General features: G+C 27.8%; 1 protein-coding gene and 4 non-coding genes across 5 annotated transcripts in view; 4 read left to right on the top strand and 1 right to left on the bottom strand.

Moving 5' to 3' along the window:
• LOC107161627 (uncharacterized) overlaps nucleotides 1–23,229 on the bottom strand; it is a 102,744-nt gene that overhangs the window by 76,482 nt on the left and 3,033 nt on the right. The window contains exon 3 of the mRNA XM_015508109.2: nucleotides 19,242–19,338. Within this exon, the coding sequence (XP_015363595.1) occupies nucleotides 19,242–19,338 (97 nt within the window). The remainder of the gene's footprint in view (nucleotides 1–19,241; nucleotides 19,339–23,229) is intronic.
• TRNAT-CGU (transfer RNA threonine (anticodon CGU)) lies at nucleotides 12,919–12,990 on the top strand. The gene has a single exon. It is a non-coding gene; the product is annotated as a tRNA-Thr (tRNA).
• Nucleotides 14,477–14,548, top strand: TRNAT-CGU (transfer RNA threonine (anticodon CGU)). Its single transcript has one exon. It is a non-coding gene; the product is annotated as a tRNA-Thr (tRNA).
• Nucleotides 19,976–20,048, top strand: TRNAF-GAA (transfer RNA phenylalanine (anticodon GAA)). The gene has a single exon. It is a non-coding gene; the product is annotated as a tRNA-Phe (tRNA).
• Nucleotides 22,716–22,788, top strand: TRNAF-GAA (transfer RNA phenylalanine (anticodon GAA)). The gene has a single exon. It is a non-coding gene; the product is annotated as a tRNA-Phe (tRNA).

The following is a 23,229-nucleotide window of genomic DNA, read 5'->3' as shown; positions in this document are numbered from 1 at the left end:
GCAAGTTAATAAGTATCACTATTGCAATATGTTTGCAGTAAAGTGTGAGCAGTAAAGTATTATTTTATCGTGGATCGACGACGATCGAAAGACCAGGGCCTAAAATACTGTGTCCCCTGACACACATTGTGTCCCCTGAAAATCAAAGTGTGTCCCCTGAATGACAAATGTGTGTCCCAAGTTTTATAACACGTTTTTAGTTTTGATTGCGGAATTAAGACGTAATAATAACAATTTAGGAATAATTTCAACACAATTTTGTTATAACTTCATTTCAAAATAAATTGAGAATAATTATTATCAATTTTATACAAATATCGAGTGATAAGCATTTATATCTGATATCATACACTTTGGCTGGTCATTACACATTGTTCCACAAAACACATGTGCCTAGTTCCAATGGACTTTTGTTCCACAAAATTCTTGTTTCAAACGTGGGATTTTGTCTATAAATATACTATGTGGGTATTTTAAAATTGTTGAACAACATAATATTATTATGGTATTAGTGATTCTGAATTCTGATAGTAATAATATTAATCATTATTCATTATTATAATAGACGATAGTTAGTATCAACTAGTATTGTTAATAATTTAATATTTTTATTTACTGAACTACTCTAGCCTATTTAGCATTTTGAACCTAATTACCTATTTTATTTCTATACTATATTATTATGGACAAATATGTTATAAAAAAAAGAAAAACTGATAATGTTTCAATACAAAGTAAGTTCATATTAATTCAATATACAATCCAAAGGAAGCTGTATTGTTATGGTTGAACGAAAAACAACGGCATAGTAAGGTGCATGAAAAAGCGACCAACCAAGAGTGGTATCAAGGTGTTTTTCCTGAAGCTAAAGCTGATCGACTAAAGCAACCAACTGATGATTATAATAAGTGTTATTCATTTTAAGTTGTTACATATTAGTATATTACTATAACAAAATATTTTTAAATTATACTTGTATTTATTTTCTGTATTTTTAGTAACAATATCATATAAATATTATTAATGTGTAAGGTAATAAGTGGTACATAAAAGAAGGGGGGTTTTGGAAGTTACAACTTACACAGGTTTTTTTTTGCCATAAAAATGTGTCAAAGTTCAAAGTCAACAGTTAAATTAATAAGTGTGTCCCCTGAAATTAGATGTATTTTAGGCCCTGCGAAAGACTATTGTCATATCTGTCCTATCTTATCCTATCCTAATATTTTTCCGTAGCCCTATTGAACTAAAAATAACTTATCGGAATTTATTCCATGTCTCATGTGTACATCATTATATTGCTCTGAATTCTGAAAGGTGCTTATAATAAATACTTTTTATTTTATTTTTATGGGGGGGGGGGGGTATAGGTAAAATGTAAAAATATCCCCCCCCCCACAAACATGACCAAATTACGCCACTGCAACCGTGTATAGTATATACGAACAAATGCGTTTTATTACCTACGGAGACATCGAACATACAATATATTTTAATAACATAATATTATTATCATTATTATAATACGACGTAATAGTGTATAAAATCAGTCAATGCAGCCAATTTTGGACGGAGGACGATAACAGTTTGGGTTTGATAAATCCCAGGCGGAGATGTTCCAAGTTATGGGCGTTAAGGCGGTTGGCTGACGACGGTCGAATAAGGATGATAGGTTTTATTTTTAGGGGAAGTGAGCAGCGGGTATGAAAAGCCTTTGCGCGGGTGCCGGCAGCACCTTCGAAAAGAGTGCTTTTAGCAGTGTGGGCGCGCAAAGTGAGTATATAGAAGAATCGAAGAAGTCTTTTGTATGGCGTACGGCTAACCGCAGCGGTCGAGCCGTAAACGTGACGACAACACGAAACGACGGTTGGCGGTGGCTAGGCGATTCGTAGAGCGCAGAATTTCCGGTCAAGAGTTTCTATTGTGCGTGGTGCGTCCGCGGAACCATGACGACGGCGGCGGCGGCGGCGGCGACATGGTTCACGGACGGCCTCCAAAATATTCTACCGCCGCCGTACTTTGTGTGCGTGTATCGCGCCGCCTGTACGCATCGCTTGTGCCAAGCACGATCCGATTATTATTTTAACGTAATAATATATAATGAGAAATAATCACTTCCCCACCATGGTCTTCTTCCTCTCCCCGTCCTATAGCACAACTGTTGCCCCGACATGGTCGCGTCGTCACGGTAACGCCACCGTGGTCGTTCGATCTCGTGAGTCGGCGGATGACAACGACCGTACACCGCCGTTACTATTACCAGGCGGCAGGCAGTCGCTCCCATCCTGCGCAGCTCGTCAATAAATTCGTACGTACGGAGGAAACATTAATAATAATAATAAATCGATCGGTGATCGTGCGGCTGCGGGTTATCGCCATGGATACAGGGAGCGCATGCGCACGGCAACGAGTTAACCGATGCATAACACTCACGCACACTAAAGTTATAATAGTACTACGTGTACGTGGCGGGTGGCGACTGCCGACAACATCGATTGCGCAAACGAACAAGCGCTGGGCGGCCGACGAGCCGCTTCGTGCGTCACCAGCCCTTGAACTCTATTCTTACGTTATAATATTATTATGAACGTCGCCTCCGCTCCCGCCGTCGTGTCGTCCACCTTTCCGACCGTCGATACGATCTCACACACGAGGAGGAGGTTCTCTCTTTTATTTGTTTATTTTCCGATCGTCACCTGCTCTCGCGTGGCCTTCGCTATAAGTACTACTACAACAACTACCACTAATACTACTACTACTACTACAACTATACCACTAATACTACTACAACGACTACCACTATTTCACGTAGGTATAAGATTACCAATGTTACCGTGATGCACCGCGCTCACCGCTGACGTGCGATGGAAAAAAGGCGTACGACGACGACGATTGTACGTTTTGTATACCTACCGATAATAGCGTTACGACTATGTTGTGCCGTTTTTAGATTCTTTTTAAAATGTATGCAAAACTATAGAGGCAGACCAATTGTTCATTTCCGAGAGCCATTTCAAAAATTGTTTCGCATCATCATAATCGCACAAAAAGTCTCTGTTGCAATGTCATTTCCTCATTTCTCCATAATATAATACATATGCAGGAGAAGTGAGAAAAAATGACATTAGTGTTCACCTGCCGTCTTTCTACAGCCATCACACGACCAAAACAAAAAAAGACGCTCCAGCGATAGAATGACCATCCTATATAAGCTGAACACCAGTGGTGCCGAACTCAATTTTTCTTGTATGGCGATTATTCAGCGTCCACATCACAGACTTATCTGACACTCGTAGGTCGAGGTATAGAACTTTTTCAGACCCTATTAAATTCAACTATTTAATTCACAGTTAAAAACATTATCAAAGATAGGTACACGATTATCAACGATAAATTATAAACATTGATTAAAAAATAACAGTTATAAATAATAGATACAATATGAAATCATTTACTTCTACTATATTATTAATATAAGGTCTAAGATTTTATAATTATTATTATTATTTTAAAAATTATTACCTACAATAAAATTCAATTATACATAATTATTTATTAGTATTGAAAAACAAATTTACTACAATATGTATATATACCATGGTAGACTACCAAAAAGTCCGAGGCATAAAAAGTAACGGTAAAAAAGTCTGACAAATATAACTAGACAAGAGGAACAATACGATGTAATACTCAATTGAAGTTCCAATTAGTATTTAATATATTTACTATTTATACTAATATATTTTAATGAAATGATTTACATGACAGAATTAACAAAATAATATAGTCTTGTAGGTTTATGAATAATATCGTCAATATCACAATATTTAACCTTCAACAGAAAATAAGTATAAATACTTTTTTTGGATTTTCAAACCGGCTTGACTTTTGGGTTGCAATATTCAGATACCTACTACTTACTAGCTATTGCTTTTATCTTAATCATTAGGTATATAGAGATATCTACAGGAATTAGATAATTATGTGTAATTGAATAATTGTTATTTTTTTGTTAGTACTCAGTATAATTCCAAAATTTGTTAATTGATTAGTTTCTCTATAAATTACGCTACATAATATATTGTTTGTTTAATGTTCAATAAATAGCAGAATTCGCAAGAGTAAAATAAAAAAGCATCTATATAGTTTTTAGTAGTTATTCATACCCTTATCAGTTGACAAAAAAAAAAAGCATTGGATTTGTGGTGTAAAAACTCAAGTATAATTTTTCAGAAATACTTTTTTGTCGGTCTATATTATTGGAGTTAACAACCCATATAATTCAAATTGTAAACAACCACGCATAGAACAAATAAATACAAATTATTGAAAACTATAGTAAATATGACTATTATGTATGTATATTGGTTTTGAATGAATATTGAATAATTAATTCGATTTTTTTATATGGTATCAAGTATCGACTTATAACTATTTTTTTTCACTTTTTCACCTAACTAATTTTTTATTTCCTATGACTTTTTTACCGCGATTTATTAAAAATTTGTAAAATTATTTTCATTAAAACTTGCTAACCCATTACGGCTGTTAATATATTTTTATTTTTTAGGTGCATAGCAATTATGGAATTATTGATTTTTCTACGTAGACTGATGTAAATAAATGTAACATGAGCTGTTATCATATAAATTACATATATATTTTTTTTTTTACTATAATGCTCTCCGCTCTACATTAATGTATGGTTTAACCTATAAAACTTTAATTCCTATATTCCAATAATCGTTTTTTATGCCATGTATATTATACCTTGACGATTAAATTTATTAATGATTTCTGGCAATATTGAATAGTAAATAGGCTAATATAATAAAATAGGTGCACATTTTGCATGATGGGTGGAAAAAATCTAAAAAGAGCATATTATTTTCACATTTAGCGTGGAAAATATTAAATAATGATAATTACTCCAAAAAAATATAACTCAGCATTAAGGTGATCGGAAGCAGCGATTTTCCGTTTTTGTTTAACACATCACATGCAAATAGTGCAATATGGGATTATAGACGTGTTCTATGTCCACCGTACCGATTAAAACGATATAATGAAGTGATATACTTTAAACAGATTTGAATTTGTCGTCAAGTTTCCTTGAAATCGACTTTCCCACATTTTAGATTTTTAATTGTTCTTTTTTAATGCATAGTTTTTAAGATTTTGAGGGATAATATATTAACAATGTGAGAATGTCGATTTCAAGAAGACTTGTCGACAAATTCAAATCAAAATTCTTATTACTTCATTATATCAATTGGTATACATTGGAAATAGAGCACTTCTATAATAATCTTATGTCGTATTGGTACGCGGTGTTATAGACAAAGATAGAAAATCGCCACTTCCAATGCCCTTATAATGTGAATACATATCTCTATGTGAAAAATATCTTCTAATCATCAGCACGCTCTCTGCCAAAAAAAAACATTTCCTACTATAATAAGGCAATCAATAATATTATCCTACCTGGTATCACAACAATATTACACTAATCTTTAGACCATAGAAACAGTAAAAATGAACTTAAAGTTGCTTGGCAAATAGAAATAGTGTGTATCAGACCATTGGGAAGGACGGCGGTCCGACCGACGAGAACGAAAATCGGAAAATTATATTTACGACTATTACAAGTACCTATAGCCGAAAATAACGTTGTCTATCATCACACCGTCGATAATACTATGATAACGGTGCACGTGAACGCTTGCTGGAACTCCGTGTGAAACGTTTGAGTCGTTTTTGCGCGATTACCTTGGCGTTGCGACCCGGCGCACTGTTAGTACCCGTTACATCATTCGAATTTGTGGTCGATCGACCCCGTTTGTGTGGCATGTAATAGACATACATACCTTATATACATTAAAATACTGCATGTATTAGTGTTGTCGTGATACGGAACTGTTGCGATCCGCGACTGGCGAAATAGAAATTAAAATGGATGGGGCAGGGAGGGGGGTTAAAAAAATTAATATTTCAACACTCCCTCTTGAATTCTAATTGATTACACACGTACCAACCATACATTTCAGAGGGGGGTTTGAACCCCCCAACACCCCTAAATACGACACTAGTATATTATCACGATGATGTCTTATAATCGATAATATACTCATGAAAACTCGTTTTTGTATAAGCAACTCGTTCGTCAAAAACGATAATGCTTTACAGTTTTACACAAAGTTCCACGTATCATATTGCGCTCTATCAAAATTCCGAAATATTTAAATTAAGATCATGAGCATGACTTAAACATTACAATATAATTCTTATTTTAATATCACTTATATTATACGACTTCAGTTTTTCGACATCCAAAATTTGATTTTAAAACTGTAAATATCTTCCGGTAAATCAAGGTTACTGAACAATGAATAATACCATTAGGAATTATGAGTAATAGGTACGGCCAATCGGAATACGATCAAAAGTAGCAGCTGTAATTCAGTTTTAAGTTAATAGGTTAACCGTTAGCATATTATTTGTATAATATAATTGAATGAAAAAAAATTGTGTAACAACATTAATAACCATTTCTTTATAGTATAATATGTAGTTTAATGTGCATGCTCAAGTAATTTGAACAAAGCGCTCGAATTATTTACCTTGTAGGATAACAGCTGCAGCTGTAATGATTGTTAAAGCAAATCTACTTGAACCGTCGTTACACGAGTACACGACCTACATCAATAATTAAAAATGTTCCGTACATAATAATTTGAATAATAAATTCCTACTGGCTATTGCTTACAAGCGAAGATAAATAATAGGTGTAAGAAAATCTATAAACTCATACTTCGTATATAAACGTAAGTAGGTATAGAGTTATTTTCTAGAATTAACTAAGATTAGTTAAAAAATGAATTTCGTTTTGGATACTATAATTATTATTCGTGTAAGAATTGTTTTTAAATAATAAAGAAATATTAAAATGATATGAAACAGATCTTCTTGAAACAAAAAAAGTACAACTAAACGATTTCTCGAAATACACTGTCATCGATTATATAGTTTAAGATATTTTATTTATTTATTTATATGTTTATCCAATTCATAATAGTAGTTGCGGTATACAACAAAGCGCAATAACAAGTTACAAGTAGGGTTATTATTGCTATTAAGTTTTCAATTTCAATAGAAATTATATTTCAAATCTTGCATTATACATAGATAATACGTTCAAAATATTTTCCTGATTTTAACATATACAAATGTTAGTCACAATTAACGAATAATATTTATACAATATCTGGTAATATTGCGATTACTAAAATTGTATATATTTAGTAATCTATATTCATCCAAATTTAAATTTAGTGAAAGTCAATAAGTCAATATAGTGAATCCCAGGGAGATTATCAATGGTAGATTTATCATTTTAAGTTAAAAAAATATCACCTTTTAAGATTTGTTATAAAATTAATGTGCATATAGCTTTCAAAATACTATTTTGAAAATTGAAATTATATTAAAGTATACAAAATATACTGAATAATAATCAATAAGTATTAGGTACCTACCTATTCAATCATTTTTGTATTTCTATAAAAACTTGTTAAAAATGTATAAACTATATCAAATTTAATTATAGTTTCAAGAATTGGATTCAAAAAATCGTTTTGAAATATTTACTTAGTATGATTTAAATTGCATTATAATTTCATCACTTATATTAATGTTAAAAATTAAATTGTAATTGTAATTTACCATAGCTTTAAACTTTAATAACACCTAACGTGCTGAAACATTTTAAAAACAATAAACGAAAAAAAAGATCAAAAAAGTTATATACAAAATAATTTATGTATAACCTCGTACATTGAATTATGGCTTATTATAAAATAATGTATGAATGTATATAATATAAATTATCGGTAGATTCTTATAACCTAGTTATTACTATTACTAATAGGGATAGGTACTGAAAAAATATTATAAACATAAATCCGGTGTCCTTTAATTGACAATTTGACATATGAATACATAATATTATGTTTTCGATTTTTAATTTTCATTAAACTAAAACTAAATACTAATGCAATTAATATATACATGGATGTGGTTTTATTTTCACTTTTTTTCATTTACTTGACATTCATAGACCATAGTAGAAGTGACAACATACAAGGTGTAACAGATTGAACTTACTTTTGGAATAACTTTTTTTCAAATCAATAAATTTTATTTTTATTCATTAAGTGACCCTAGCGCTACATGTATATGATCATTTTTTTTCGTGTTATTCTTTAGTAATGAAAATAAAAATAATTTAAATTTAATAAAAAATTGTTTGGATATTAGATTCAATATACTCTATTTGTGAATCTGATTTTAAGAATAATTTTGACGGTAAAAAGATTTATCTAAGTCAAGTAGTTTATTTTTTAGTATTTTTTTTAAATTCAATATTATTTTGGTTAAATCAATTTGGAACGTAATAACTTTTTTTATAAATTTGATGTTTGAGAATTCACTGACATCATGAGTATATTTTTAAATTATTTATTGATTATAAATAAAATAATTAAAAATTATTGTCATATACGTTTAATTAGTATATATATATATATTTTTTTTTTGATCAAATGTTTCTTTATACCCTGTATAATAGAACCTTAAATTTTAGTCACTGCAAAATTAAAATAGTGCTCGAACGCCAACGCAGCCAATTACTAGCGGAGTTGTACATAATATTATATTGCAATTTTTCCTTCTTCGTTAGATTATACCTAAACACATTTTCAAACTGGTTTTTTTCATACCGGTCCAACCATAGAAATTGCGATCATCTGACCTCTCAGAACCGGTCCTTTTTAGAGTCACCTTCGCAAAAACTACGCCTGAACAAAATTAAACACAATTTTTAATGGTCTGGTAAAAACAAAAAACAAGGACGTCTCAAAGAATATGTACACACACGTGCAGACAGACACACCACGATATATTATACAAGTATAAATTGGTGAAATTATTGTAGGTTATTATTTTTTTTAATGCGAGTGGGTACTATGATATTATGTGGGCGCTTTACACGCAGACTGTTATTATTACACATTCCAGCTATAGACAGTCAACATACCTACAAAAATATTTATAATAACATGTAATACATTAATATTATGTATATATATATAATACTATAATGTATTTAAGCTGTGCATTTTGTTTATTCTTAAGGTCCGGAGAAGAAATTCTCTATTTTATTGTCTGCGATCAACAGTTATTTTAATGTAGTTTCATTGAAATTTGATGCTAATACATTTATCCAAAACTTCTTTGGATCCGAAATCCTAATATTTTTTAAACAAATAGAAAAAATATAGGTAAATCGAAGTTTTATTTAGTTTTTAGAACATGAAAAAAAACCATTTAAACTTTACTTTAAAATTTAAAACTGCAGCATTAGCATACTGCTACTACAAATACTATAATTCAATAAGCGACATATAATCTAAGTAATTATTAATTTTTCTTATTTATTTCATTCTAACATGAAAAATGAATTACATATAATATATCATATTATTACATTATAGATTATATAATCATTAAATAGTACCTATATATTAATTATCATTGAGACCTTTTGGTTATATGTATTTAATCAACGTTATATAAGCTTATAACCTGTATAAGTTATAATAATAAGTAATAAATAAAATATATGAGTATACTATGGAGTATAACAATTTCAGTCGTTCAAGTACGAATTTTGCGTTTAAAGTATATTATTGTAGTATTCATCAATTTGTTATATTTATAGTTCTGGAATGTGTTATATAAAGAACTTTTATCCTAAGAATGTAGGTTAGATAATATTTAAATGTCCCGCAAAAATGCATAGTGTGCATAATATACATTGCACAATATACTCGCTAAACATTAACACTGCACATTAAATTTAAATAATATGAAATGTGAACATTGGATGCAACACGTGCATTTGATAATTATAAGACAATATGTATATGTTTTTATAACTTAGTGCGCGTATAGTTGACTATAATGGACGATGCTGAGATTTTGAGTTTATGTAATCGTAATGAATCGGCAATTTATGAAATACAATAAAAATACACATAGCAGGCATATTTTACAGGTAATTATCACCGCGAAACCGCATACCATAATAAGACTTGAAATAGATTTATTTGAGTAAATTATTTTAATAATATTTAATATTTAAATAACATATTTGTATTATACTGTGTCCTAGCTTTTAAAACACTATTCTAGTTCGAACTACGGCATAGAATCAATAGGTACATAATAATATATTAAAATACTAAAGGTGGAATGATATACCTAATTTATATAATAATAAGCTGCAGTTCCTAATACTTATTATTGTTGTTTTTTTAAGATTACTAATTATTATTTTTTTCAATAACTATATAGTTACAAGTTACAACTATAGGTACAACTCGACCAATAGCGTTTGCAGGATTTTAGCTCGGTTAGGATTTTACATGAGTAAATAATTGAAATAATTTGCAAAACAGTTTTTGTATAATTAGTTGTAACAAATTATAATTAGTAATAAATTAACAATGTAATTTTTATCTATTAAAAATAACTAACAATTTATTGACTCTGTGTATTGAAATGTTGGTAAATAAGATCTTTTTGTAAAATGAAAACATTTTAGAGGATCAGAACCTTAGAATCCTACCCCTGCGTACGCCCTAGAACTCGAGAATTATTTATTTTAACTTAAAATTAATATTTTAAATTATACGCCAAAATATACACATTTATTATTTCGATCGTAAAAATAACATCAACATTATTGTATTCTGTAGCTGTGGCTTCTGAATATTTGTCATAGTAATGAACATCTCAACATCTGTCTAATACCTATCACCTAATATCAGTCTGCACACTGCAGACACTATTTTTAGTACACGAAATTATGATTTCATAATTTACAAGTTTTTTTTTTTTTTTTAGAAAGAAAATTTACAATCTGTATACAATAATTACAATGAGCAAATTTGATGTATTAACATAGAACAAAATGGCATGAATAACATAATGAGGAAGATATACCCAATGGTAACACCTCTTTTACTAATTTCAATAGGTCTCTACACCATTTGCGCTTTAGTCTGCGTGGTGGGTTTTTTCGGAGGGGGGGGGGGGGTGGACATGTAAGATATTAGTGTTGGTAATTACAAGTTAAAAGTAATAGATTGGCTAAGGTATTATTTTAAAATGAATACCGTAATAAAATTATAAATTATTTTTAAAATAATAAGTTTTCCATCAGCAAAAGCAAAAAAAATAATATTTTCATTGCAATAAGTCTTAATATTATATCTATTGCTATCTATTCATGAAATATAATATTTACTCCAGAAGACTATATACAAATATTGAAATGTAAAATATTATAACAGAGTTAGATGGCTGGTAAAGTTGGACAAAGTTTAACAACAGACAAATATATTTATGTCTCATTGATACATTTTGTATCGAAAAAAAATACTAGTGAAAAAAGGTTATTTACTATAAATATTTCTTATTAATATAGTTATTAAACTAAGTTACAAAAATCATAATTAAATCATCATTGTCCGTATATCATTTTATAGTAATACGTTCATATTATTTAGACATTTTTAAGTACCCCCCTTGCCCTGTATTATTTAAACTTCATTTATAATCGAAACTTAAAAAATCTATACCTACATGCATTTTTTGGAAAATTTTTAAATCCTTAAAGTATTTACTTAAAGAAAAATAAGTCATTGTAAAATTACTTGTTTACTTCACAATGCAAAAACCAAAAACTTATATAATAATCTAAGGTTGTTCTAATTTAATGATACGAAAAGAAAACAATAAGAAGCCAGCGCTTCGTGCATTAGAATCTTAGTTAGAAAATTAATATTTACGATTAGCCATTCATTTTTAAAATAATTTAAGTAATCGTTAGACAAATTAACGAATGAATATATTTTCAAAATATATTTATTACTTACTCTTATTTTGTATATACAATATACTTACATATACTTGAATACTATATTTTGTATTCATAATTATCACGTAAGTATTCATGAATGAAATCAGAAATACTAATTTAGTTTATAGTATATAGCTATATCAGGTAATCGTAGACCGTAGTTGGCAACTATATAATATTTATATTACCTACCTAATAATATATACTAAGTAAATTGTGTAATAAAATTGAAACTAAAACGATATTATTGTAAATTGGATAAATTGCATTGTAAAATTAACAATTCAATAATAAAAGTATTAAGAAAAGGATTCGATAAAATATGTTTGATAAGTGATAACATTGAAATAAATTACGAAAAATAATTATTCTTGTACTTATTTTATAACTTAAAGTAGGAACTATATATATAAACCTTATAGAGAAAAAATAACACCGGGAATTTTTATTGGAGTATTACAAAACAAAGTTTACTACCTAAAGATTTATAAAAAACTAAAACATAAACTGCAACTACCCTTTAATTAATCGTAGAAATGAATAAATACCTCCAAAGTCTTAATTATCTATTTACATATTACACGGGATTAGCCAGAAAATTAAATTAATCCGTTTGAGTATTTGACTATTCAATTTAATTCATAAATTAATAATGTACTTACTTACACTAAGAGTTCAACTTATACACATTTTATTGATTATACAATTATTCTAGCAATATTTTTCTAATTTTTGGTAGAGCTTTTAGAATTTAGAAACTTATTTTAATATATTGTATATAATTATATAATAATAAAATATAACATTATATTCGGGTTAAATGTATTTATAACAGTTACATAATGTAACGGCAGTGGACTTAAATTAAAAAAAAAAACAAAAAAAAAAATTAGTTACCAATCTAATTTAGAAAATATTAATTGTTTTATTATAACTGTGCCTCTTTAGCTCAGTGGTAGAGCACTGGTCTCGTAAACCAGGGGTCGTGAGTTCAAACCTCACAGGAGGCAATTATTTTTTACCAAATTTACAAATTAAAAAATAAGTTAAATTAATTTATTAACCTGATTAGGCTTAAATAAAGATTAATAATTCGATAAAACTATGTGCTAATATTTTATAATACGTATAAAATTTCAATTAATGAATTGTAAGTAAATAGGAAGTGTAAGTTAGGATATTCGAAATTAACTATTGAAATTCAATATTCTTATACAACAATAAAAAGATATTATCAGAAATATAAAAAAAAAATAAATAAATATAAATCGATTTTGATATATGCCTGTGTAGTAGATTTGGTCAATGAGCGGGTTACTAAAATATATGTATAAATGTAATTAATTTAGATTCAAAGACATTTATAATTATTATAAAGTTATATTGTTACAAAAAAACGAGCAAAGAAGAGGTATTTTAAATATTTTACGCAAAATCGATTTTCGCCTATGGAGTAATTAGGAAAAAATCACAGAAGATATATGCATTTTTCAGTGAATGTTTTATTATCATTTTAAATACTCCATAAGATATTTTGACTCGTCTAAAGCAACTTATAGGCACATGCAATTTTTGATTATTATTAGTTCTTTTTTTTTTTTGTTAATGCCAATAAAAACATTTTTCTATGCCATATAACATGAAAATGTATTATATGGTTCTTCAAAGGTTGATGTTATAGGATATTATAAAAAAAGTTGAGAGTAAATCCTCAGTAGTGTTTTATAAGCATCTGAAGTAACGCTTTAACAAAATTCGTATTAATCACGAAATCACGAAAAATTGCAAAATTTACACATTGATACAATATCAGTTTACTTAACTATGTATTTATAAAATTATAGTATTAAATATTAATAGTATAAGTTATAGTAGAATATTTCAAATTTATAAGGTTAATATTTTTTTTAAATTAACAAAATTTAAAAAATAGTTACAGAAAAAATGATCATTTTATGTTTGAATATATATATATTATTTTAGATTAGAACTTAAATCACAAAAATAATTTTTATACATAATTTCAATATTTTTAACTGCTGCGAGGATATCTTAGCAACTAGATCGAATATTCGAATATCACCGGAATATTGAGAATGCACTATGTTGAAGATTTGAGTTAATTTTATGCTCGACAATTTTATGGCCGTATATAATATATAACTAAATAATAAACATTCAACATTGTAAGCCAATACAATATTTACATTTCTCAGAAATCAAAATACTAAAAAATATGTAGGTATACCATACACATTATTAAATGTAGGGATCTACAACTGATTATAAGTATAAATAAGAGTCGTGGCATTTGATTTTTATTGAAACGTTCATACATTCTGCATAGATAATACAAATTAATGATGTATATTACATAACTACGTAACATAAAAACAAAATACATTTTTTTATAATACTTTCATTAACTTTCATGATACTGAAATACAACCTACGACTGCGCTTAAATAAATTCATTTCCTCCTATTACCGCAACACGCCTCTTTAGCTCAGTGGTAGAGCACTGGTCTCGTAAACCAGGGGTCGTGAGTTCAAACCTCACAGGAGGCAACTAATTTTGCAACACTTTTTTATTATTTTATTAAACATTACAAAATAAAATTAATCGATAACAAATAATAGGAACAAACAATAAAAAAAATATTTATAAGATAATTACACTATATAATTGAATATGTTTGTTAATTTTATTGTAATAGTTAATTTTTTATTGTTTTATCATTACTCTATACTATTATTACTTACACAGTTGTATATCGTCAAACTTTCCAAAATATTTGATAATTTTTCTCTAAAACTATTAAAAAATGAACGTATGTATCTGGCCTAAATTGAATCAGTTCAATAACTGCAGAGCATTTTAAAATATGTGTAAATTGGTGTTTTATACATTTGTATATTTTTTTGATTTGTTGGTTGGATTTTGGATAACATAACTTGTAATGTTGTAATAAAACTCTAAAATATAGTTAATGCAGATCTAATCATCATTGTACATGAGTTAATAATAAAAAATATCATGTACTGATGTACATATGAAATAAGAACCAAAATTTGAAAGTATCAAATATATTATATAATTATTAATTAATACATGCACGATACACCATAAAGTAGTTATATTATATTATTTTAATACACATTTATTAAGTGTAGTCGCATGTGCGTACTGCGTATATCGGATATGTACGTGTAAGTATGATACGTATATTTTCTAGACTACTTCAATGGTATTCAGGTTAGGTGAGTTTTTTTTGTATGCAAAACACATTTATGGATCGTCCATGCCAAGGTTGGTTGGTTTCTTTACGTTATCTCGTTTGTGTGTACAACGCGTAGTTATTTCTTATTTATCAGAACGTCAACTGCATTTCAAACTCTGACATTTGGGAATGAATCCATAATTCAAAAAATATTCCAAACATATAAACAGTAATATCACTTTTGTATTCCATTATTTTATCATAATGTATTAGTTTTATATTTTAAAAATTGGATATGGAGATTTGCCATCACCATTCACAACAATTGGGTACGCGTCTGCTCATACATAGTAGTGAATTTGCGTGTAAAAGTGACACAATAGTGACGCGCTGTTTTTTTCTTTTCCAAGGACCTTGAGATTGCTTGGATTTCTACTACCTGTTAATGAATTTTTAAGTTGTAGTTGTGACTGTAAAATTAAAATATAAAACGGAATAAAGACCTGATATGTAGACGTACGTCTTACAGTGGAAGAATTAAACACCAAGTGGCACACGCAACGAAATATAGAATTTCCGATTGATGGGTTAAATATTATTATTTTTATTATTTTTATACTGTCTAAAGAAAGACGTAATTAAAATGAGTTTTGGACAACTGATATTACATACATATGGACAGCTGTAAAACCTATGTATAATATACCTAAACGTTGACCAAATAGGCACAAATTGTATTTGTGAGAAGGGGGACTAAGTTATTTTGATGAAATCCAAGAAATATATTTCTTATAAGTTTTTACGTCATATTAATTTGATCAGAATTTTGGGGAAATCAAACAGTTTTTCAGAGCAACTTAGCCTCAATTTTTACATAATATTAATGTGACGTTCCTAGAATCATATTTATAAGCATTACACGTCAAGTACACAAAATTATTATTTTTATTTTTTGGAAAGACAGGATGTGTATACGAGTTTTATTCACCTAGGTATGTTTACAGTACCGCGTGACCGTAGTAAAAATGAAGATATTAGTAGCAGATTAAAAAAAAAACTTACATAACTAATCAGTAATCAGTAATTATTAATAACCCAAGTTTATTATAGGTTTAAAATAGGTATCCAGTTAGATTTACGATTGTGTAATATATTGTTATACGACACATTATAGAGTTGTATAAAAAATTGAAAAATCATTTGAAAACTAATCACTGTATCATATTAAATATTATGGTTTATTTTGTTATAAAACACCAATACTGAGGTCTTAGACATTTTATAAATAATTATATTCGTGATTCATCTATTCATTAGGTTGGTTTCTTAATTTTGTTTTGTAAAATAGTAACAAAGAAGCATAGGTATATGCATGTTGTAAGCCATTGGACCATTTTAACTAGGTGAAGAAAGCCTTTGGATACAAAGGAGTAAGGACCCTTTTTTTCACACTCCATTATATTGGAGAAAATAGAAAGGTTGAACCCCTCTTATATTATGTTCTATGGCACGAGCACTATCTTGCATCATACCCATCTGAGGCAGCTGATCAAAAAGGTGCACATAACTATAAAAAGTACTCTTAACAATAAGTCCAAAGACATCTGCAGTTTCAGTTGCTCGTGTTTGTCAGTATAAGAACACCGGTTTCCTCATATAAAAACACCCAACCTATACTTATAAAAATATATGCGCCCTTCTATTAACACAAGCGAACAACTGTTTTTCAACTAAAAATAAAATCAAGCTAGCCACCAGTTATCATAAAGTTATAATGCTAAATTTGTATGATACAAATATAACATTATTTAATATAGGTATTGCAAAAAAACCTTGTACAGTTGTGTGCACTTAACATAATAATTTGAATTGTATTGGATTGCAGGTCTATAGAGTAGTGTAGACTGTTTAGATAATAATGTATATACTAACATGTAATACTGAAAAACAATATCTAATTTATTTATTTAGATTATATTAACCCCGAATCTAATGGTTATATTATGTTTTATTAAAATATTAAATTTATCAAGATTCATTGATTTATAGTATTTTATTGACCAGTATATTTTATGAAGCTTTTTTAAACATTAATAAAGCATATTTCAAATTTAAATATGCATTCGTATAGTAAGGTTATAATATAGATAAAATGTAACAATGCACGTCATATTAAAGTAGTTTAAAATGCTATAAAGTACGAAGCCTATTTTCAGCCAGTAATTGTAGTAAACAAGTGTCTTTAATAAACCGTTAACAATTCATTATTCATACTTCATAGCCAAATTGAAAATTTTAATTTTATTTGTTAAAAAATTGAAAATATAGTTTGTAATATAGGTACATATTATTTATATTGCCCTCATAATAATATATTATAACCCAAGGATTCCATGAGTAATGACAACGATATAAAAAATGTGTAAATTTGGAAGAACTATTTATTGTATTTATTATTATGAAGTTGAAGGTTGAAGGAAATATAATGTGTTATATAGCAACCTAAGATAGTACATAGTCCCTAGATAATACTTAGAATTATTTAGATACGAGTAGTTATTATGATAAAGCTTATGTTCAGCCGACAGCTATTTTCTCAAATAACTATTAAGATTTTATATTGTTACGGTTATTTACATATCTCAATAATAATTATCAATTATCATAAATACTAATTTATTATAACCCATATTGCTCTTAGGTAATAACTTCAATTAATATCAATTAAAGTGTACATGTAGCAGTAGCGTATACCTATAATAGCACGAATATAATCCGATTTCCTGATTTTACCGATTCTTTTTTTTTTTTACAATTTGTATATAATTTTGACTTAGGTATAAGTACAAAAATGATAGTGAAGTCAGAATTATGTGATCAGGCTTAATTTTGAAGTTAAAGTAATTTAAAATTAGTAACTTTTACTGTACTGCTTACATATTCCCATATCTTCGTATTTTTTTTTCAAAAGGTTGTGGTACAATATGAACGACAATTAATCGATATTATCTAGTTTGAAAACTATAATAACTATACGAATCTACTTTTTTTCGAATTTCGATATTATGTACCCTTTATATTTGTAGGCAGTAGACAAGTCCGTAACTGAAAAAAATTTCGGGAAGGAGGGGGAGTCCGGACCCCTGGACCCTCCCCCCCAGTTACGGCATTGTGTGTAGGTATTAGTTAATTGAATTAGTTAATAGATTATTTGGAGTTATATATAAGAGTACCGAATTACACTTTCATAATAGTTATTAAAAATAGTCACTTTTAAAAATGTTGTCCATTGAGTATTTGGTTATCAGCCCACAATATTTAAATATTTTATCATATAATTATTGTGTATCTACAATAGGTACAATATTATTATCAATTATCACTAGGTATTAAATAACTAGTAACATTACTATAGCGAGTCGTGGATTGAGTACTCTGATGATTATTAATATTTTTGTTTAGTATAGGTCTTTGCTCATAATTTCTAGAGCACAATTATTTAAATACAAATAGTAGTAACTGTTTACGATGATGAGAGAGTTTTACGGAATACGCCAATACGGTACCTCACTGTGTATACAATCTATTTTCAATTTTTAATGACTAATGTAAAAAAATATTTCGCATTCACGCGTTACATAATAAAAAACAAAATACTTAGATGTTATAAATGCATAACTATTTTATAATTTTTGAGCTGCGTCCCACTGGGATTATTCTCATTTCCCAGTATCCCACCAGAAGAGCACGACATTAATCAGTAATCACTAATAAAATGTATAATAGTTTACTCCAATAATAAATTATAATAATTAATTTTTAAATATAATTTAGGTATAATATTTTAGATAATATAATATAATAATAAATAAATAATATTTAATAATACTTTGGATTATATAATATTCTAGACATTCTAGTAAATATAAGTAGATATATGGCTAAATAGTAAATACTATATTATATCAATCATGTACGGAGCAGTCGAGATTTGTCATGAAAAATAAATATATACAATAATACAACTATAGTACACTTACCTGTATGAAGTTTTGGCCGTAGAGTTTGGAGGGTTTTCAATTTTCTTTTCAGCTTCTTGATCTTTTAAATGATTTAGACAACTTATATTAGATGTATCTAGAAAAATACATGGACATTATTATAATAGCTTTACATAATTTATTATTCATCAACAAATTAATTATTTTGTTATATTAATAATATATAATATATTCATTTAAATTTAAAACTATAAACGTCAATTTTAAAATTGTTTTTTTTTAGTTATCTTTTAGACTCATACCAGCATACATGACAAAATTTTAAAAATATTTAGACCAAATGTAAGCTATTTATATCGCTAGCCTGTTCAAATGAAAAACTGTTCAACAGTTAACGTGGTACTAACTTAACAAGTTAATTAATAACAATAATATATATATATATATATATATATAGGCAATAATTTAATAATTATATATAATTTAGAGGTAAAACAGTTCAACCCATGGTATTAAAAACTTATGAAAAAATGAATTATAAAAATATATTCTTAGAAATGGTGGAATAGTTTTATGGGGGTAATGATTTAACATTGAACTTATGAAATCACTCAAAAGTCAAACTTATTAAATAGTAAAACGAGTACTTACATTTTATTTTAAATAGATTGAATTATTTAAAGACCTATAGATAATAGTAACGCCATCTATATTTAAATTAAATAAACTCTTAAGTCGTCTTACATACTGTAAAAATGGTGACCTCACCCATAGCCGAAATAGCTCAGTTGGGAGAGCGTTAGACTGAAGATCTAAAGGTCCCTGGTTCGATCCCTGGTTTCGGCATAATTTTTGTGTTTTTTTTATTGACATTTTTATGTGGCACATATGGGTATAATCTTATAATACTATAATCTGTATCTGCCGAAATAGCTCAGTTGAGAGATCGTTAAACTGAAGATCTAAAGGTCTCCTGGTTTCGGAAAAAATTTTTATAAAGTCTTTAAGACGTTTATTTTATGGATTGTATTAAAACCCTTATTTTATATGGTAAAATAATCTAAGGTTATAGATTAACAAGTAAACTAATAAATTATTAATAGGATTGATAGAATGTTTAATTTGCATATAGAATTATGTTTAAAAAAATTGCAGTTTTGTAATAAATATTAGCAAAATATGTAAAATCTTACAAATTAAAATTTTAGAAAAGTGGACAAGTGGTACCACATTCTGCTGTACAGTATGTGTCTAGATTAGACTTTCATCAGTATAATATTAAATTTGAATTCAATGATATAAAATTAAAATCATTGTACCTATACAAAAACGATTTTGAGCGAAGACAATCTTTCTTTCAGCCTATATGCTATATTACTAACTTTTAAGTTTATTCTAGCTATGATATTATTGCAATACGTAATAACAAGTATTTTATACTATTATACCATAAGTATACGGTACTGCGTTGGATTAATTTTCAGCAAACAAATTGCATTTGAAAATGATATAGTGCACTATGTATTACATTGTATACAATACAATAATATACTTTAAAAGTTTCAAGTAGGTACTAACAAAAAAAAACATATACTTCAATATTTAGTGTCATATTTATAATAATTTCTCGGGGGGAAGGTTAACATTTTTAAAACCATATTATAAAGCTAATTTGTTTCATCTTACTTTGAACACGATATTTCCCATAAAAATAACGCAACCGTCTATATCGTCCAATTATCAGAAAACCCGTAATAAAATATTGATTTAACATTGAGCAAGTCTTTTTATTTTTTTATTTTCTCTGGGGGGTTCGAATTCGGAAAAATAAAAATGAAAATTTTTCAACTTGCTGCGGAACAAAAAGATATATTGAAAAGTATAAAAACCTTAAAAATAAAATTATAAGTCAACATATTATGGGGAGATGTTTTATATTTCTATTATTTTTCAACTGCTATTGTTACAATGTATTAGAAGCCTTGTATTAAATGTTCAAGCTTTTCTACCCAACAAATAACATTTTATTGACATTAATAGCAAAAAAAAGTAAAAAAGTTGAAAAATTAAAATGTCAGTAAACAGCTCAAAACTAATCAAAATATTTTGAAAATTATAGGTCTCAAATATAGAAAATGCCTAGATAAATATTCAATGAAAATTTCAAGTATCTGAGGTCATGTGTTTTAGAGTTACACCAAAATAAGAAAATCACTAAAAGTGAAATCCAGTGAAAATCCAATGTAGGAAAAAATTTTAATTTCAAACGCTCATAAAATTGTTATTCTAATTTCTGGTAGACATTTTTTTTGTGATAAAGATTGAAAAACTCGTAAGGAATCTTGAATTAAATTTTAAAATCTTACTATCTTAGATTTATAAAGGACATTTTTTATGAATTTCTAGCTTAAAATAATTTGCGAATTTTTGAGATTTTTACATATTTTGTCAAAATTCAAACATCAACAAAAAAATCGAGACTATGGATTTATTTTATTTCTCAACTACTATTATAAAAATATGTTAGGATCCTTGTATTAAATTTTCAAATTTTTCTACCCAACAAATACATTTTTATTGATATTAATTTAAAAAAAAACTTATAATGATCGAACCTATTGCATATGCCTATAAATAGTTCAACTTAATCGACATTTTTGAAAATTGCATGGTGGATAGAATTTACTTATATAAACATTCGGTGAAAATGTCAAGTATATGTGGTCATTTGTTTTAGAGTTACACCAAAAACCAAAATTGATTTTGTCAAAAACTGATTGTGCCTAAAATTTCCCGTTTTTTTTTTAAATTTTTAGTTTGTTTATTCCGATTTTTTATAAAAATATTTAAGACTTTACTTTTGACCCCCCAAAGTACCAATTAGATTCACTTTCTGATCGAACGAGGTACTGAAGTCGAAAATTGAAGCACTTTTACTGCCCCAAAACGTGAACACACAAACAAAAAAAACACAAATCATGGTAAAATCAATACATTCCTCGCTCCGCTCAGAATCTAAAAAAAACAACGTTAAACAGTTTTGGTAAGGCTATTTTAAGTGAACACTTATTTTATGATTTTAGATTCAAAATGTTCAAATATTATGGACCTGACTCCTGATAATTCTAAGTGGTTTTTAATGTAAAATTGGTTTCATAGGTACTAAATTACTATTTTTTTAATAGATAATTAACGCCGGAAGCAAAAATCCATTACCGCTAATTATAACGACAATTGTTTCTAATTGTATATTAATTACAGTTTTTAAGGCTAATCAAAAAATTAAAAGTCCATAGCCACACCTAATATTTTTCATGTTTGATGTCTTGTGAAATAATTTCACTTTTATAATATTGAAATCTTAGATCATATACATATATATGATCTAAGATTGAAATAGATACTAACAGTTAAAGGGTTAAAACTTTACTGTTGGTCGGACTGTCGTATGATAAGGAAACGTGTTTTATGCACATTGTATTTTATATGCCCAAAATTGGTATGAATCGTCAAGCCGAAATAGCTCAGTTGGGAGAGCGTTAGACTGAAGATCTAAAGGTCCCTGGTTCGATCCCTGGTTTCGGCAATAATTTTTATTAAAACTTTTGTTTTTTTGTGCGATATTTTTCATTTATAGTTTATACTAATTAAATACGTGTTTACGTTTTTTAACCAACTATTCGTAAATAGTTTATTATTCGTATAAATTCAAATTTAAAATTATTAGACAAATCTTATTCTTGATCTTGAACTTTTTTGTTTTATTTTGATATTTTGTAAGTTTTAAGTAGCAAGAACTAGGTACCCATGGAAATTTTTTTTTTTAATTTAATCAAAACATTCTTTCAACTGCAACAGTTTGACAATTGTGCAAGTAAACCTGAATCTCACTTCAATTTTTATTTTGTACCAAAGTCAAATTATATAGATCCATATATAAGAGAATTTTTTAATGTGTGTTCCAAACTTTTTTAGTCCGTGATCCAATTTATAACATTCTCTCCAAAAATCACACATTTTTGGTAGA

The sequence above is a fragment of the Diuraphis noxia genome, unplaced genomic scaffold (assembly GCF_037042655.1).
Source record: "Diuraphis noxia isolate RWA-SAM2 unplaced genomic scaffold, SU_Dnox_SAM2 contig0002, whole genome shotgun sequence".
Classification (NCBI taxonomy): Eukaryota; Metazoa; Arthropoda; class Insecta; order Hemiptera; family Aphididae; genus Diuraphis; species Diuraphis noxia.
Note: the sequence above shows the minus strand (reverse complement) of the source record. Positions and strands in the feature narration are given on the sequence as shown.